Consider the following 19050-nt stretch of genomic DNA (forward strand, 5'->3'; position numbering starts at 1 on the left):
AGGGAAGACAAAGTAGATGGTTTTCTAATAAATTCGTTGTAGTTGTTTTTATTTTGAAAACATACTGCCATCGTCATATGTTTTGACCCAGACCGTTTAATTTTCCGGTGGGAAACTAGACTTTCTATTGATGTTCCGCTTTGTCATTCACATCATACAGAGAACTCATTCCATTTGCGCTATAATTCAAATAACACATATGCAATTCAATGTAAATGTTAATATGTTTTTTGGTTATTTATTATGATTATTACTTTACACGATGTGGTTGTGTGTTGGTTTTAGTTGTTTGGACCAAGCTGACAGGATTTGACACTTAGTTGACATTTTTTATTTAATGAGTGTGTAGCTATAGGGTTTAACATATATCAAGTAATCAACAGATAAATAAGAATGCATATTTCCGTAGTCTGTTAACGGTAAACTCGATTTCCCATCAAACCCTTCGCGGGGCGAGTAGTTTCCTATCAAGATGGCAGCTCCCTTGACTCTGCTTTTGATTGTAGCTGTTACAATTCGTGCAGCGCTTTTTAGAACAAGTTTAGCGAATTTATTTTCAGAGAGAGTAGAGGTTGTTTCTCCTTTAAATGCCTGGAAAAGAGGTAAGTTGATTTGAATTCAGCAAATGTACCCAACCCGAGTCGAACAGGCTGTCTATAGCTCGCTTGGTTTAACATCAGCTATTGTTGGCTTGAATAATGGACTTGCCAGGCAGGTTTTCCTGCGTAAATCTGCTCTCGCTATCGTAGATCAAATGAATTGCGACGGGTTGTGTCCTCCTGAATGAATGTCAATAACGTTTTACTTTAAAAAATATACATAAATATTGCACACACAAGCTGGTATTCCTTGTGTAATGTCAAATGTTAATTTTCTCTGTTGATGCATCTCCTGACTAAGCACTCGTATATATCGGATCTCCTAAGGTAGATCTTGTTTTTCTAATGGGTAATTAAGTTCAATAATTTTTGCGAAACTGAACCGTGAAAGCTTATTTGAGGTGAATTGCGGATGGAATTCCGTGACGCTTGTTAATACTTGATGATGCTGTGATGGAGTGGACAGAACCGCTGACCGTCATCTCCACTAATGCATACACTTAAGCCTTGTAGGTGGACGTTTCTCACAATAAACCAATGAATATATTCACTTGTAAGGTCTATGGTGATGTACAAAACCAACACAATGTACTCCAATGTCTTTATGATTCAGCAGAAAGCTACAGCATTGTATATAATCCATATGGACTGTTCATGAAAAGGCTAATGTGTTGTTATTGTTTTAGTGGTGGAAGGTTTGGCTCTGCTGGACCTCGACATTTCCCCATACTCTGGAGATGTCTTCCATGAGGTCAGACTCACAAGCACACACTCGCACACACACAGTAAATCTGTATGTTCATGGTGAATCTAATAATAATGTTTTGTCTCTGTCTCTCTGCCAGACCCCTATGGTCATCTACCTCTTCCACTTCCTGATGGACTACGCAGAGATCACATTCATGGTGAGAAGGATGAACCTCTGCCAAGTCTTTACTGGCACAGCAGTGATGGGGAATGTGGTGTTTAACTTAATCCTCAACATAGTAACATTGTAGAGACAGGATTTCTCTGTGGTCAAAACATATCTGACTCTCTCTCTCTCTCTCTCTCTCGCTCTCGCTCTCTGACTCCCTGACAGCTAGCAGATTGTCTTACTGCTGTGGCTCTCTACCTGGCGGTGAAGGACTACAACAAACAAGTGGTAGGGAACTTGTAATCTTCTGCCTAAAGACACTCTTATAATAGGTGATGTTAAGGGTTAGTTTCTGAGCTGCAGCTGACTCAAGGAAGCTGGAGTCAAGTTTTGTTCGCTCCACCTTGTCTCTCAGTTCAGGAAGCAGAAATTTGCTCTGGAAGCTGATCGCATCCCCATGGACTGTCTCGAACTCATCAGAAGTCCCACGGAAATGTACTACATTCCTCTCAAAGTAGCCATGTTGTAAGTACTAGTTACTCTTAATTAGTTATAATAATACATCAACTTTTTATAGCGCCTTTCATCTGGACCAAAAGCTTTAATTGTGTGGGACATACAATAAACAAGGAAAAAAGGTAATCCTATTTCAAGTACTGCAACATCCCTTTAAAGTAACTTGTTCTATGCATTAAACCATTTTACCACCAGGTGTGATGCTGATTTGCTATTCCAAGCCGTTTAAAATTCCAAAACCTTCTCATGCATCGCAAGTAGGCGTGTCCACCCAGGTCTATGATGGCTAAGATCAGCCTCCTATCATATCCAGTTTACTTTACTAACTGGCTGGTCGATCTATCCATCATACAGTACTTTATGATGATGTTGGTGGTTTTGACTCCCCCCCCCCCCCCCCCCCCCCCCCCCCCCCCCTCTCTAGTTACCTACTGAATCCGTTCACCATCGTGTCCTGTGTAGCCAAGTGCACCTGTGGCCTCAACAATGCTGTCATTGCCCTATTCATCCTGTCCACCATGAGAGGTGGGTGTTTGATTTACGGCCTGTTTACTGTGGCCTCTGCCGGGCTCTACACTAAACTGGATTTGTTGTTTAATTAACAAAAGGGAGCAGTTATTGTTTCAGTTAAAACAGGATAATCCTGATTGGCTGTAATGTTCCTCCCGATGGTTGTGATTAATTGTGTTACAGGAAGTGCCTTGTTGAGTGCTATCTTCCTGGCGCTAGCCACCTACCAGTCCATCTACCCTCTTACCCTATGTGTCCCTGCACTGCTCTACCTGCTGCAGGTAAACACGCACACACACGCAAGCACACACACACATACATCATACGGATATCTGATTGCAGTCGTCATTCTGGTGTGTGTGTGTGTGTGTGTGTGTGTGTGTGTGTGTGTGTGTGTGTGTGTGTGTGTGTGTGTGTGTGTGTGTGTGTGTGTGTGTGTGTGTGTGTGTGTGTGTGTGTGTATGTCCCCACAGCGTCTGTATATCCCGGTGAACGTGAGGCGGTCTAGCTTCTGGTTCTACACGCTGCAGTACCTATTCATGTTCCTGGGAAGCCTCCTCGTCCTGATATGCCTTTCCTTCTTCCTGTTGGGCTCCTGGGATTTCCTGCCTGCCGTCTACGGCTTCATGTGAGGACCAACCCAAAACCACTTTTCTTTTGATTAAAACGTGGTCATTTGTCTTATATGTCACCATAGTAATCTATGCCACTGTCATTGAAATAAGTCCCCAATTTAGAGAAGAGTGGTGTATAATGCTATGTTTGGCCATTCTCTCCTAAACACTGAGTGTTCCACTCTGCTGCAAACAAAGGTGGCTTTCTTTTCGTGACGCCTGAGCGCCTTTTCCAAGGCCCTCAGACCAAGGAATACCAGCGACCGCGGTGAACGTGTGGAGCTCTGTCTGGGCAGCAGTCATTCTCTCGCTCTCTCTCTTTCCAGTCGGTCTGTACAGGATTTCACCCCTATATCTGTCTTTCTCTCACTCTCCAGTCTGTCTGTGCCGGACTTGACCCCGAACATCGGTCTCTTTTGGTATTTCTTCGCCGAGATGTTCGACCACTTCCGCCTCTTCTTCCTCTGCGTCTTCCAGATCAACGTGTTTTTCTACACCCTCCCGCTCTCCATCAAGCTCAAGTAGGTCCACACAAATGCACAAGCACACGCACACACTCTTTTATTCACGGCTTCCACTTTCTCTTTTCCCATTCTGTTGATTCCGAGACCACCAGATCACTGAATATATTTGTGTGTGTGTTTTGCAGGGAACACCCAGTGTTTCTGATCTTCATGCAGATTGCTTTGATCGCCATTTTCAAGTCGTACCCCACGGTGGGAGACCTCTCCCTCTACATGGCCTTCCTGCCAGTCTGGAACCACTTATACAGGTGTAAGTACCCACACTCGCTCATGCATGCATGTGAGCACTAGTAGACCATAGTTTCATTTCTGCCTCAATCTACTTTTGTTCGATTTCAGGTTGTAGTCTAATCTGAAGTGACCGAGAATACTCCACTCCCCCTCAATATATTGTACTCCAACATATTATAAACCAATGTGTTCTACTCTTGATGTCGTGTATTTCTGCTGTGACCTGATGGCAGTCTTAAGGAACATCTTCCTGGTGAGCTGCGTGTTGTTGGCGTGTTCAGCTCTGTTCCCAGTACTCTGGCACCTCTGGATCTATGCCGGCAGCGCCAACTCCAACTTCTACTACGCTATCACACTGCTATTTAGTGTGGCTCAGGTACCCGTCTGTCTTTCTCCCTCCCTCCTTGTCGGTCTCCTTGTCTGTGTCTGTCTGTCTGTCTGCCTGTCTCCTTCCCTCCCTTTTGTCTTATCTCCCTCTCTCCCTCCCTGTCTGTCTCCCCCTCTCCCTGTCTTTCTCCTTGTCGGTCTCACCATCTGTTAATCTGTCTGCCCATCTGACTCCTTCCCTTTATGTCTCCCTCTCTGACTCGTTCACTGTCTGTCCCTCTCCCTGCCTGTCTGACCATTCAACCTGTCTCTCCAGATCCTGCTGGTCTCAGACTATTTCTACGCCTTCCTGCGGAGGGAGCACCACCTGACCAATGGGCTGTACCTGAAGAAGAAGGACGGCTCTGAGGCCACGCTGGTGCTCAAATAAGACACACGCATGCACAACTAAATACATACACACACACCTGAACTCTGACCTTTATGTGGCAGAGGTTGTTGTCATGGAAACAACCTGGGCAGTGTATTGTCACACGCACACTCGCACACTGCCTGTTTTCAGACATTTTAGATCACCCCGTTTTCTTTCTTTGCATCTTATTTTGAAGAGTCCTCCAGAGAGTCCTCCAAGACAGCCCTCTTTACCCATAGCCTCTTATTTTAAAAATATCCGACTCACTTGAGGGGTTTCCTAGTGTGGTTAACCTCAAAGAGAAACAGAATGTCTCGTATGAGCCGTTCATTCCAATTAAGACTCGCTAACTCTGCATGTCATTGCTGAGAACTAGATGGACTTCATATTGAGAAGTATATTGGTGTAACACTATGCATGCTTCCGCTCAATGTTTTACAATTACATGAGCTCAACAGCGAACAAAGTTTAGCTTTCATTTATTGTCAGTCGCAGGCCTTGAATGTTTGCTCTTCAATTTCTCAAATTCAGTTTAACCCCAACAGGATGTTATGAGGAGTTCCAGCTATTAAGCTAACATTAAACATCCGTGCATTAAAATCCTTTTACTACCATACTCCAACACCACTCAGCATGGTTGTTGTTTAATGGTTAATTTGATTCGTGGACTATTATGCTTGGACTGATCAATCCAGAGAAGAAGATATACTGGTTTCATTAGAAAAGGAAGTTCTGTGAAACTTGGAATAGCTAAGGGAAATCTAATTATAACCGTTTCTGTTTCTTCTATCTCTTCTAATACGACTTTCAAAGGATTTCTCTGCCCAGTGTTGGCAACGGCAGCAGTTGCCCGATTAAAACTTTATTTTCTTTGGTCCTGGATTCGCACCAATGGACATTAAGTCCCCAGTGAACTCAAGAGGAAATCCTAATTTATTAATTTATTTTCTACATTGGATGCTTTGGGTTCTTTATTTGTTTTGCCTGGACTTTCCTATGCGTTGTTTTGATACTGTACATATTTTAATGTTAGGTTTTATGAATGATATGTTGGTTAACAGTGCTTTTTTAAAGGGGTGATGATGAATGTTAGGAAATGATCAAAGAAGTTATGAATGATGTGTATAAAAAGGGTTGTTAATAAACTTCAGGTTATTATTAAACCTAGTAGTCTGTTTATTATCTCTTTTTTTTTCCAGGTTTGGAATTCTTGAATAAATCAGGAAAACGGTCAGGCATAGAGCTAGATCACAGAAAATGACTTGTAAATCAGAATGCATCATGGCATTTTTTGTTGCCGATTCTTTATTCAGACTCAGACGAAGTTGTAGTACCATAAAATGACCCTAAATCAATGCATGATCTCTCGCATGAGGGACATGGGTTACATGAGTGGAAATGTCTTTTAAATCTGAAACACCGCCCCCTTTACGTGAAAGGAAGGAGCCTGCTGATTTCCCGGGAAATGTTCACTGATAAAATCAACTCATGTGAAGCACCGCCCAACTTTGTGGTCACTGGCCAATGAGAACGCTGTTCCTGAACTTTCTCATTGAATATTCATAACCTTTCGCGGGCTTTGTGAATCACGTGGTTGTTTCGCGCGAAAACTCAGTCCAGGCAGGGAGGCGTCATCGGATGCAAGTCACTGACTACTCCAGACACACACACAATGGCGGTGAGTAAAACATTTAAAATACAACATAGCGAACCAATATATAGCCTTTTTGACAGTGTATGAATTTATAAAGTTAATATACTTACCCTTTGGCTATAATGTCCATGGCTGTTTTATGTATATGGGCCGAACTGGCCTGTATTTATCATAACAAAGAAAATACAACTGAACTGTACCAACCAAACTTATTAGGGGTCCAAGCCAACAGGTTGTTGTATTTGAAGACTTAATACTTTATACAATAAAAGATGAATCAATGTCTTCACCGCTTAGTTACTTAACACAACTTTAGCTTACAACTTTTTTAACACAACTTTTGTTAACATTATGTCTCCACTCCTCGCCATGTGCTTCGTGCCATCTATTCATAGTTTAACCTAAACGTTACCCATAATCGATACGATACGATCGTTTACTTCATTTATTCGATTAACTGTGTGTGTGTTTATCTTTCAACTGAACACACACGCACACACAGGTTGATTAGTTATACGACTGTATTTTTTATTTATGGAGCCAGTATTGCTCGCAGGATTCAGAACCGGAGAGGGACAAGTGCTTTGTGGCCGATCCTATGTGTGCGGAGTTTGTATGTAATCAGCATGTTCACGTGGGTGCTCTGGTTTCCTCCCACACCACAAGGACATGCAGGTTTTGGGTGGTACCCTGTGAGGCAGGCAGCCCACTTCACCTTGCTCATCGTATAGGATGGGTTAAAAGGGAGAGAATTCACACATTCTCTCTCTTTATCATATAGTCCAGGAGTTTTTTTCTATATAGCTACATGTTCTATAAGTACTTGGTTGTGCTCCTAAAGCCTATAAAAGCCTCATCTGTATTGATGTGTCTCTATGATATTTTGTTTGTTGGACGGGTCAGGATTCCTCAGAGTCGTTCCAGATGGCCACCAGCCCCACACGGGCCCCCAGGAGGGGAGACATGACGTCCAGCCCTGGGAGGGACCTGCCCCCCTTTGAGGACGAGTCTGAGGGGCTGCTGGGGGAGGCCCTGCCTGGGGAGGAGGAGGGAGACGGAGATGATCTGATCGGTGATGGGATGGAGAGGTGAGGCAGGAGTGAGATGGTGCGGGATACACTGTGCGTGTGGGGTTATTTATAAACGTTGAGCCGAGAGAGAGAGAGAGAGTTGGTGGAGGGAAGGGATAGAGAAGTAAGGCAAGAGGGAGGCGATCGATCAAAAGGATGGATGGATGGATGTGTGGTGTTGTGGGAGGGGGGTGGGGTGAAGGGAGACGGGGGAGGAGGATGGAGACCGGAGTTGATCAGAAAATGGCAGGTAGGGGTGAGGGAGGAATAGATAGCGCAGGCGATTTGACTACGGGTTTGTTACGCTTTTCCCAATAATTGTTTTGAAGGTGTTTCGATGATACTACTAAAACAAGTCCCATTGGTAAAGCGTGTCTTCCCACCCCCGTCCCCCAGGGACTACCGAGCCATCCCCGAACTGGACCGCTACGAGGCGGAGGGTCTGGACCTGGACGAGGACGAGCTGTCGGAGCTCTCCCCCGGAGCCCGGGCTGCTGCCGAGGAGGCCATGAGCAGGAGGGACCGGGAGCAGGGCCTCAGTGGACGGCTCCGCAGGGGACTGCTCTATGGTGAGGAGCAGGGCTGAGAGCGGAGGATGGAGGATGAGGCCCTCCTCCACAGTGAGGGAGGAGTAGAGCGGAGAGGCCTGAACCTACCATCCGGTGCGAGTGGAGCAGGGGGTTTATTTATTCATTTGTTTTATTTATTTTTCTATTCTCACCTCCAGATGTCGAAGATGAGGATGACGAGCGTCCCGGAGCTCGGAGGAGGCGATTGGCTGAGAGGGCAGCGGACAGCGGGGCCGGGGACGGAGAAGACGAGGAGATGATCGAGAGCATAGAGAACCTGGAGGACATGAAGGTCTGTTCTGTTAAGTTAACCTGGTGCACTCTGGGTAATGTAGTTTGGATCACTTAAAAAACGTAAGTCTCCGGTATCAGTGGCCATACCACTTTTTCATTGCATTGACTTACGAAGTGTGTTGTTTGGCAGAATGGATTAAAGTACTCCAGAGTATAATAACCTGGTTGGCTGATCCTTGACCTCGGGGTCAATTCTTCTCTAGTGGAGCGGTAGCCAAACCACAACAGTTTCCCAGCCTGCTGGGTTTGTGTCTGACAACCCTCTGCTGCTGCCTTGCTCCAGGGCCACACGGTGCGGGAGTGGGTGTCCATGTCAGCCCCCCGGCTGGAGATCTACCACCGCTTCAGGAACTTCCTGCGGACCCACGTGGACGAGAACGGACACAATGTCTTCAAGGAGAAGATCAGCGACATGTGCAAAGGTAGGAGCTCCTCTGTGCTGTGGTTGATCTACCGTCTTTAAACATAAAAAACGTTTGTAGAGTTCAGAATTTGGCTGCTGGGCAGTCACTGTAGTGTATACAGTCCTAGAAACAGCCCTTTCTATTGAACTGTTTTACTATTTAGCCATTCGTCGGATGCTCTTATCTACCCAATCAGATCCATGTCATTAAGCAGCAGGTAGGGGTCAGAGTAGCATCACAAACTATTCTCTAGATCAAAATCTGAAGTCCGATGGGGCAGCGTTTAATTTATTTTGCTTCCTGTTTGTAACAACCAATAATGTGGTCGGGGATCAGGGGTCAGCTAGTAATTGGCAAACAAAAACTTGGACAGCAGTAGCAATCTATTAAATATCGTGTGTGTGTGTGTGTGTGTGTGTGTGTGTGTGTGTGTGTGTGTGTGTGTGTGTGTGTGTGTGTGTGTGTGTGTGTGTGTGTGTGTGTGTGTGTGTGTGTGTGTGTGTGTGTGTGTGTGTGTGTTCCAGAGAACAAGGAGAGCCTGGTGGTGAACTATGAACACCTGGCAGCAAGAGAACATGTGCTTGCCTACTTCCTTCCCGAGGCCCCCACAGAGATGCTCAAGGTGAGTCTGTCTCCAGGCCATCAAGCAGCCGCAAGTCATTACTTGGTTATCACTTAATTAACCAATTCACAAAAAATATCACCATCAATTATCAAAACCATGTTACATATGTCTGGTTATTTAGTTGCATACTATCTTAGTTCTAAAGGATAAACTGTGTGGAAAATTACTTGTATATTAGTCGGAATGTGTGTAGTTGTGTAACACAGTTGTAAACACTGGTTTATTAGTTAAATTGTTGTCTTTGTAGTCATATATTCTGTGTGTGATGTCAGATCTTTGATGAGGCGGCTAAGGAGGTGGTGTTGGCCATGTTCCCCAAATACGACCGCATCGCCCACCAGATCCATGTCCGCATCTGTAACCTGCCACTGGTAGAGGAGCTGCGCTCACTCAGGTGAGACACGCACTTTGAACATGATCTGTTTGTGAGCACTTGTGAATAATTCATTATATAAAGTATTATTATCTCTCCGTACTGGTTGGTTATTGGTAAAAATATCCTGCCTGCCTCTCCCTTCTCGATTCTGAATAAGAAATCAACACTTCAGCTCTTTCATTTGATTTTCTTGCTAGTATCCCCCTTCTCCCTCTCGCGTCTGTCAGCTTCAAAATAAAAAATTGGCTCTACAGTTTGCCAAAATTCAAAATAAAAGCCCCTGCCCTCCTCTTCCTTCAGAAGTTTGATTTCAGACTAAAAGCCCAAGTCTGTGTTCCTGCAGGCAGCTGCATCTGAACCAGCTGATCCGGACCAGCGGGGTGGTGACCAGCTGTACTGGGGTGCTGCCGCAGCTAGCCATGGTCAAGTACAACTGTAACAAGTGCAACTTCGTCCTGGGACCCTTCTTCCAGTCCCAGAACCAGGAGGTGAAGCCCGGCTCCTGCCCAGAGTGTCAGTCCATGGGGCCCTTTGACATCAACATGGAGGAGGTACTGGCTCTCTAAGTTTACACTACATGCTTTACCTCATCTAGTATTTTGACACTTCACTTTTATGCAAAAAAACGGTTCATTGTTAACATCCCTATTTGCTATTTATTTTCCTTTCAAGCTTGGTATATTTAACCTTTTAAAATAAAGGTTAAATAAACGCTTTGTTCAACCTATATGTTTTAATGCCTGTCTGGGGTCAAAATGTTTTCCGTAATTTACTGTTTCTTTGTATTTAATAACTCAATCGATCACATTTCTCTTCCAGACAGTATACCAGAACTACCAGCGGATCACTATCCAGGAGAGTCCTGGCAAGGTGGCGGCAGGCCGCCTCCCACGTTCCAAAGACGCCATCCTATTGGCTGACCTGGTGGACCACTGTAGGCCTGGGGATGAGATTGTGAGTCACGCATTCATGTTGACATTTTTTTACCCATTTTTTAAGTTCTTATTGGAAAAATCTTTTAACGTTATCCGTGTTCTAAACTGTTTAATGACTATCATTGATAATAAACTTGATTTTAAATGATTCTTTCATTTTGGACTGTATTTTTGCGCTACATTTTTCAAACTTATCTTTTGTGTTAAATAGCGAATCGATCATATCATTATTTGATTGCACGTCAATTTAACGTGACCTTTGAGTACACCTTTAATTTAACCGCGTGGTCAGGAGCTGACGGGGATCTACCACAACAACTACGACGGCTCCCTCAACATGGCCAATGGCTTCCCCGTGTTCGCCACCGTCATCCTGGCTAATCACATCTCCTGCCGTGACCAGCGCGTTGCCGTGGGAGCGCTCACAGACGAGGACGTGAAGGCCATCATGGCGCTGTCCAAGGACGAGCGCATCGGCGAGCGGGTGAGCTTGACGACAAGTGCACACCTGGAAACACACAGGGCTTTATTCACACTGTACACGCACACCTGGAAACACACAGGGCTTTATTCACTCTGTACACGCACACCTGGAAACACACAGGGCTTTATTCAATCTGCACGCACACCTGGAAACACACAGGGCTTTATTCAATCTGCACGCACACCTGGAAACACACAGGGCTTTATTCACTCTGTACACGCACACCTGGAAACACACAGGGGCCAGGGCTTTATTCACACTGTACACGCACACCTGGAAACACACAGGGCTTTATTCACACTGTACACGCACACCTGGAAACACACAGGGCTTTATTCACACTGTACACGCACACCTGGAAACACACAGGGCTTTATTCACTGTGCACGCACACCTGGAAACACACAGGGCTTTATTCACACTGTTCACGCACACCTGGAAACACACAGGGCTTTATTCACACTGTACACGCACACCTGGAAACACACAGGGCTTCATTCACACTGTACACGCACACCTGGAAACACACAGGGCTTTATTCACACTGTACACGCACACCTGGAAACACACAGGGGCCAGGGCTTTATTCACACTGTACACGCACACCTGGAAACACACAGGGCTTTATTCACACTGTACACGCACACCTGGAAACACACAGGGCTTCATTCACACTGTACACGCACACCTGGAAACACACAGGGCTTTATTCACACTGTGCACGTACACCTGGAAACACACAGGGCTTTATTCACACTGTACACGCACACCTGGAAACACACAGGGCTTTATTCACACTGTACACGCACACCTGGAAACACACAGGGCTTTATTCACACTGTACACGCACACCTGGAAACAGATTGGAGTTTTTGTTAATTTGCCGTTATAACAATATAGGGAACTACCCGGTTTACTGCTGATCATATAAAACAAATTAACCAACTATACTTGAATTCTTAATTGGAAAAAATAATGTGTGTCTGGTCGAACCATCTCATCTTTTATTGGCCCAAAGATGAAAGCACAATGACTCAGTCCATGCAGCTACCAAATGCTGATAGCCAATCCAAAAGGAGGGTTCCAATGCGCTGTTTCACGTTGGTGTTCCCCTCCTACAGGTGTTCGCCAGCATCGGGCCATCCATCTATGGCCACGAAGACATCAAGAGAGCCCTGGGTCTCGCTCTGTTTGGAGGAGAGCCCAAGAACCCAGGTACCCATCTCCTCTTCCTCCTTCACTACTACTCTTCCTTGTCAAGCTCAACCCCCGCCTCTTCTTCCTCTTTCAGACCCTCTCGATCTCTCCTGCTGTCCTATTAACTGACCGCCTCCATCTCTCCATTCCACTTCTCCTGATACTGACTGTGGGAAGGACGTTCTTATCAGCTTCCTCCTTTAAACCAGTGTTGTTTTCGTCAGGCAAGACGAAAACGAAAATGACGTCGTCAGACCCCTTTTTTCCATGACGAAAATGAGACTAAGACGAACGTCACCAAAGCCATATAAAGACTAAAATGTGACGAAAAATGTAGACATTTTCGTCAGACGAGAACTAGACGAGACTAAATTGTTAGTGAGTGGACGAACAAAGTTTCAAAACATGCTTTTTTCCCGCCAACTATAATATGCGTGCAATGTCAATCAAGAGCTCAGACATCAGAAATGGAGCCAGCTGCTTGTCCTAACAGTCACGCCCCCATCACACACTAAAAGCCTCGCTCGCGCGCAGCTGCGCCTGCACGCACACGGCACACGGAGTTTTCGTCAGACTAAAACTAGACTAAAACTTTCAAAGATAGAAATGACTAAAACTAAGAAGCATTTCGTCTAAAAGACTAAGACTAAAACTAAATCGAAAATGCCTGCCAAAAACAACACTGCTTTAAACCAACCTCTCTCCCCCCCCTATCCCTCTCTCCCCCTCCCCAAGGTGGTAAACACAAGGTCCGCGGAGACATCAACATTCTGCTTTGTGGAGACCCAGGAACGGCTAAATCCCAGTTCCTTAAGTAGGTACAACGTTAGTTCCATTGAGAATCATGAGAATAAGCTGGAGCCAAACCAACAGTCCTGTGTTTAGTGTCTGCTTGAAAAAGGGGGCTTTGTGTTCCCCAGAGGAGTGTGGGTGTGTGTATGTTGGTGCAGTATATTATGGTGTGTGTGTGGGTGCAGTATGTTAAGAAGTGAGGGTTCACTATGTTAAGGGTTGAGGGTGTGTGTTGGGGCAGTATATTATGGTGTGTGGGTGCAGTATGTTAAGAAGTGAGGGTTCACTATGTTAAGGGTTGAGGGTGTGTCTGTTGGTGCAGTATATTATGGTGTGTGTGTGCAGTATGTTAAGAAGTGAGGGTTCACTATGTTAAGGGTTGAGGGTGTGTCTGTTGGTGCAGTATATTATGGTGTGTGGGTGCAGTATGTTAAGTGAGGGTTCACTATGTTAAGGGTTGAGGGTGTGTCTGTTGGTGCAGTATATTATGGTGTGTGGGTGCAGTATGTTAAGAAGTGAGGGTTCACTATGTTAAGGGTTGAGGGTGTGTCTGTTGGTGCAGTATATTATGGTGTGTGGGTGCAGTATGTTAAGTGAGGGTGCACTATGTTAAGGAGTGTGTTTGGGTGCAGTGTGGGGGTGTGGCAGCAGTATGTTATGGTGCGTGGGGGTTCAGAATGTTAAGTTGTGTTTATCGACGCAGGTATGTGGAGAAAGTTGCCAGCCGGGCGGTGTTCACCACGGGCCAGGGTGCGTCTGCGGTGGGGTTGACGGCTTACGTCCAGCGCCACCCGGTCAGCCGGGAGTGGACCCTTGAGGCCGGGGCCCTGGTGCTGGCAGACCGCGGCGTGTGTCTCATCGATGAGTTCGACAAGGTGAGGCCACGCCTGCTACTCTTGCACATGCTCACATTGTTCGGGGGAAAACGCTGTGTATCCTGCTTGTCTCGTTGTTCTCGGTATGTGGTTTTTCGTCCCGATCTGGGGACTGTTAACTGTAACGCTGCTCAAAGGATGTGAGAGAACGGGAGGTGCGGTACAACGCGTGACATAAATGTTACTTTTGTTTCAATCTTTAGTGAAACATGTGTTGAAAGCTTTGATTAAATAGTTCCCTTGGTGTTAAAACATGTCTGGAGGCAGTGCACTGTGCTCTGACCTCCAAAGGGGTGGTAGAACTTCTCCTGATCCCAAATATATAAAAAAAAAGTTTGGTCATCTGTTGAGGGAATTTTATCAGATCCACATCATAACACACAATATTCTTCTCTCTCTCTCTCTCTCTCTGTCTCTGTCTCTGTCTCTCCTCTTCCCCCCCCCCCCCCCCCAACAGATGAATGACGCAGACAGGACCAGTATCCACGAAGCGATGGAGCAGCAGAGCATCTCCATCTCTAAGGCCGGCATCGTCACCTCACTGCAGGCCCGCTGCACTGTTATCGCGGCTTCTAACCCCATAGGTACTTACTCACTCTCATAAATACACCCTCCCGCACAGCTTGGAACTGGACTTAAACAGTGGTGCTGATTGCCTGTGTGGTGTAACAGAGCTGATGAAATGGCTGTGTTTTTTAACAGAGCATGCTGATTGGTTTTGTGGTGTAACGGAGCAGTTGATTGGCTCTGTTGTGTAATGGGGAGGTGTTGTGTAAAGGAGAGAATTGGCTCTGTGGTGTAACTGAAAGGATTGGCCCTGTGGTGTAACGGAGGTGCTGATTATCTGTGTTCCCAGGTGGGCGGTATGACCCCTCGCTGACCTTCTCTGAGAACGTGGACTTGACGGAGCCCATCGTGTCTCGCTTTGACGTGCTGTGTGTTGTCCGAGACACTGTGGACCCTGTTCAGGTAAAAACAAGCCCGCACTGTAACATTTACATGGGGTCATTTATCCAGATTGACTTGCAAGTTAGGCTGTTGTATTAGTGCTGTTGACCACAGTGCCCTGTGTTGTATTAGTGCTGTGGACCACAGTGCCCTGTGTTGTATTAGTGCTGTTGACCACAGTGCCCTGTGTTGTATTAGTGCTGTGGACCACAGTGCCCTGTGTTGTATTAGTGCTGTTGACCACAGTGCCCTGTGTTGTATTAGTGCTGTTGACCACAGTGCCCTGTGTTGTATTAGTGCTGTTGACCACAGTGCCCTGTGTTGTATTAGTGCTGTTGACCACAGTGCCCTGTGTTGTATTAGTGCTGTGGACCGCAGTGCCCTGTGTTGTATTAGTGCTGTGGACCACAGTGCCCTGTGTTGTATTAGTGCTGTTGACCACAGTGCCCTGTGTTGTATTAGTGCTGTTGACCACAGTGCCCTGTGTTGTATTAGTGCTGTGGACCACAGTGCCCTGTGTTGTATTAGTGCTGTTGACCACAGTGCCCTGTGTTGTATTAGTGCTGTTGACCACAGTGCCCTGTGTTGTATTAGTGCTGTGGACCACAGTGCCCTGTGTTGTATTAGTGCTGTGGACCGCAGTGCCCTGTGTTGTATTAGTGCTGTTGACCACAGTGCCCTGTGTTGTATTAGTGCTGTTGACCACAGTGCCCTGTGTTGTATTAGTGCTGTTGACCACAGTGCCCTGTGTTGTATTAGTGCTGTTGACCACAGTGCCCTGTGTTGTATTAGTGCTGTTGACCACAGTGCCCTGTGTTGTATTAGTGCTGTGGACCACAGTGCCCTGTGTTGTATTAGTGCTGTGGACCACAGTGCCCTGTGTTGTATTAGTGCTGTTGACCACAGTGCCCTGTGTTGTATTAGTGCTGTGGACCACAGTGCCCTGTGTTGTATTAGTGCTGTGGACCACAGTGCCCTGTGTTGTATTAGTGCTGTTGACCACAGTGCCCTGTGTTGTATTAGTGCTGTTGACCACAGTGCCCTGTGTTGTATTAGTGCTGTTGACCACAGTGCCCTGTGTTGTATTAGTGCTGTGGACCACAGTGCCCTGTGTTGTATTAGTGCTGTGGACCACAGTGCCCTGTGTTGTATTAGTGCTGTGGACCACAGTGCCCTGTGTTGTATTAGTGCTGTGGACCACAGTGCCCTGTGTTGTATTAGTGCTGTGGACCACAGTGCCCTGTGTTGTATTAGTGCTGTTGACCACAGTGCCCTGTGTTGTATTAGTGCTGTGGACCACAGTGCCCTGTGTTGTATTAGTGCTGTGGACCACAGTGCCCTGTGTTGTATTAGTGCTGTTGACCACAGTGCCCTGTGTTGTATTAGTGCTGTTAAACAGCACATTTTTTTGGATTATATTTACTGTTGAGTGATCTTCCTGAGCATGGAGATGGGATTTATATTTTTGATATGCACTATACATATGGAATGACTTGCAAAAAAAAACTTGGATTATGCTCTGTCATCTGAAAATTGATTTACTTTCTGCTTACCTGTACGATATGTCTGTTCTTGTTTATCTGTATTTTTGCTTTTGGCTTTAAGTAAACCAGATGTGTAAACTGCTCGTCTTGAACAACTTCTATAGGTCTATTTTTTGATAAATAGATCTGATGGGGTTTCCGGTTTAAATTAAATGCAATTTATGAAACAAGAACGTCTCTATATATTCTATTGTCCACATGTCTCTGTAGGATGAGATGCTGGCTCGCTTCGTGGTGGGCTCCCACATCAAGCATCACCCCAGCAACAAGGAGGGCGGCATGGCGGGCCTGGAGGAGGTGATCCTCCCCAACTCCTCAGACGTCCCCCTCATCCCCCAGGAGCTGCTCAGGAAGTTCATCATATACGCCAAGGAGAAGGTACGCGCACGCACACGCACACACACACACCCACGCACGCACACGCACACGCATCAGCACGTGTCCATTGTGTTGTTTTCTAACGGTTTGTTACTTGTTGTTTTCTAGATCCACCCCAAGCTGAATCAGATGGACCAGGACAAGGTGGCCCGTATCTACAGCGAACTCCGCAAGGAGTCCATGGTGAGCCTCCAACACAGACTGAACTGTGGGAGATGGTGTTTCAAATGATGTCTAAGTTAAAGTGTTAGTTTAGAGATGGTTATGTTGAGGTAATGGGGATGAGGTTAGAGATGGTCAAGTTAAGGTGAGAGGTGGTTGAATTATTTGGAACAAGATTCATCTTCTTCCAAATACTGTGCATGTATCGTCTGTCCGTCTGCTTTAGGGTTTCATCCAAAGCCCTGTAGATGTGTGGCCCCTGATCAGCTTATTCTCACTCTCTCTCTCTCCCGTCACTCTCTGGGAGACGTTGTGTTCTGCCACTCTAGCCTACACGAATGGACAACCGCTCTGAGATGTGTTTCTAAAGTTGTTTCCGTTTAACCCCAGGCAACGGGCAGCATCCCCATCACGGTGCGTCACATCGAGTCCATGATCCGCCTGGCCGAGGCCCACGCCCGCATCCACCTGAGGGACTACGTCCTGGAGGACGACGTGAACATGGCCATCAGGGTGATGCTGGAGAGCTTCATCGACACGCAGAAGTTCAGCGTCATGAGGAGCATGCGCAAGGTGAGGACCACGTTGTGTTCATGGTATCGGTGAGGTCGAGGACCACGTGGTGATGATGGTACTGATGAGGTCGAGGACCACGTGGTGATCATGGTACTGGTGAGGTCGAGGACCACGTGGTGATCATGGTACTGGTGAGGTCGAGGACCACGTGGTGATCATGGTACTGGTGAGGTCGAGGACCACGTGGTGATCATGGTACTGATGAGGTCGAGGACCACGTGGTGATCATGGTACTGATGAGGTCGAGGACCACGTGGTGATCATGGTACTGATGAGGTCGAGGACCACGTGGTGATCATGGTACTGATGAGGTCGAGGACCACGATGGAGGTGAGGAGTACGAAGTTGAGGAGCTGGTTTTGATGAAGAGGAGTTAGTCACGATATGGATGATGATGAGCATGATGAGGAGGATGGAGAGTTGTCTAAAGTAACCCTGAGGATAGAGAGGAGGCTCTTCCAGAGTGCTAGACTAGCGTGAAGAGGGAATATGAGAAAGGTGAGCTTCTGGGACAACAACCTCCAGTCTTTACTGCAGTGTTGCATTTGTTTCATTGTGTCGGTGTGTGTGTTTGCAGACGTTTGCGCGCTACCTGGCTTTCAAACGCGACAACAACGAGCTGCTGCTGTTCATCCTGAAGCAGCTGGTGGCCGAGCAGATGGCCTATCAGAGGAACCGGTACGGAGCGCAGAGCGACGTCGTCGAGGTCCCCGAGAAGGACCTGCAGGAGAAGGTACGTCGCCTCAGAGACCGTCGACATCAATGCACTTGAGCTGAGGAGAGTTGGCTATGACGGTCGAATGAAGAACGTCCGCTGGCGGGCCTCGATGGCAGAAGGAGTGGGGAGTTTGCTTGAGTCTTGAGCTGCAGCCTACAGAAAACCAAGCCCTCTTGAGTGGCGCCGTAGTGGTCACACTGTCCTGACCCAACTCTCTCCCCCCCCCTCTCCCCCCCCAGGCGAGGCAGATCAACATCCACAGCCTGTCCTCCTTCTACGACAGTGAGCTCTTCACCTCCAACCGGTTCTCCCACGACGCCAAGAAGAAGCTGATCCAGCAGCAGTTCTAGACACTCGGGAGACGTCCGTTACCCGCTGGCCGCTGCTTGTAAATACGTGTACATTTTCCGTAGTGTATTTTTTGATAAACGTTTCCAAAAATGGGGTCCGTGAAGGAGCAGAACCCCTCCGTTCGCGAAGTCTCCTTGAAAAATAACATTGTTGTCAAATCGCTTACAGAAGTTGTTTTTGGTTAGTTTGTCTGCGATGTGTGATGAGCGTTCACTCCATACTACCCTTTTGAATGAATCGGCTTGTTTAACCCCTTTTGTGTCATCAGCTGAATAAATAATTGCAAAGTCATTTAAGTCGTATTTACAATAAATGAGCAAGATGATGAACGTAGTAAAAAAAAATGCTATGAAATGTTACAAAAGTTTGCTTGTACATGGTGAAAATAAATGTTATGTGTTCATATGTTTAGTAAAACGTTAGCTGTTGAACTGAAGATAATAAAATAATTTCTATGCAGTGACATTGCTTTTATTCTCATTGTTTGGTATTTCGGAGCAATAAAGCCT

The 19050-nt window shown here is 46.3% G+C and overlaps 2 protein-coding genes across 2 annotated transcripts; both read left to right on the top strand.

The window, feature by feature from the left end:
• Positions 1-417: 417 nt before the first annotated feature.
• pigu (phosphatidylinositol glycan anchor biosynthesis, class U) lies at positions 418-5752 on the top strand. Its single transcript, XM_060068905.1, has 12 exons — positions 418-602; positions 1286-1350; positions 1445-1504; positions 1681-1743; positions 1871-1980; positions 2396-2496; positions 2665-2762; positions 2955-3109; positions 3473-3616; positions 3745-3869; positions 4084-4226; positions 4494-5752. The coding sequence occupies exons 1-12, from the start codon at positions 473-475 to the stop codon at positions 4605-4607; spliced, it is 1308 nt and encodes a 435-aa protein (XP_059924888.1). The 5' UTR covers positions 418-472; the 3' UTR covers positions 4608-5752.
• A 423-nt stretch (positions 5753-6175) lies between these two features.
• Positions 6176-19004, top strand: mcm2 (minichromosome maintenance complex component 2). The gene is made up of 20 exons (XM_060068902.1): positions 6176-6267; positions 7147-7331; positions 7710-7882; positions 8041-8174; positions 8460-8598; positions 9105-9202; positions 9478-9599; positions 9925-10132; positions 10401-10535; positions 10809-11000; positions 12122-12215; positions 12933-13011; positions 13693-13864; positions 14322-14448; positions 14721-14833; positions 16567-16734; positions 16843-16917; positions 17287-17469; positions 18050-18205; positions 18430-19004. The coding sequence occupies exons 1-20, from the start codon at positions 6262-6264 to the stop codon at positions 18538-18540; spliced, it is 2670 nt and encodes an 889-aa protein (XP_059924885.1). The 5' UTR covers positions 6176-6261; the 3' UTR covers positions 18541-19004.
• The last annotated feature ends 46 nt before the right edge of the window (positions 19005-19050 follow it).

Source organism: Gadus macrocephalus, chromosome 13 (assembly GCF_031168955.1).
Source record: "Gadus macrocephalus chromosome 13, ASM3116895v1".
NCBI classification, from domain to species: Eukaryota; Metazoa; Chordata; class Actinopteri; order Gadiformes; family Gadidae; genus Gadus; species Gadus macrocephalus.

Coding starts and splice junctions, on each gene's coding strand:
- mcm2 (XM_060068902.1), top strand. Junction 9,203..9,477: donor CCCCCACAGAGATGCTCAAG/GTGAGTCTGTCT, acceptor GTGTGATGTCAG/ATCTTTGATGAGGCGGCTAA. Junction 17,470..18,049: donor TCATGAGGAGCATGCGCAAG/GTGAGGACCACG, acceptor GTGTGTTTGCAG/ACGTTTGCGCGCTACCTGGC.
- pigu (XM_060068905.1), top strand. CDS start 473: ATGGCAGCTCCCTTGACTCTGCTTTTGATTGTAGCTGTTACAATTCGT. Junction 1,351..1,444: donor CTGGAGATGTCTTCCATGAG/GTCAGACTCACA, acceptor TCTCTCTGCCAG/ACCCCTATGGTCATCTACCT. Junction 4,227..4,493: donor TGCTATTTAGTGTGGCTCAG/GTACCCGTCTGT, acceptor CTGTCTCTCCAG/ATCCTGCTGGTCTCAGACTA.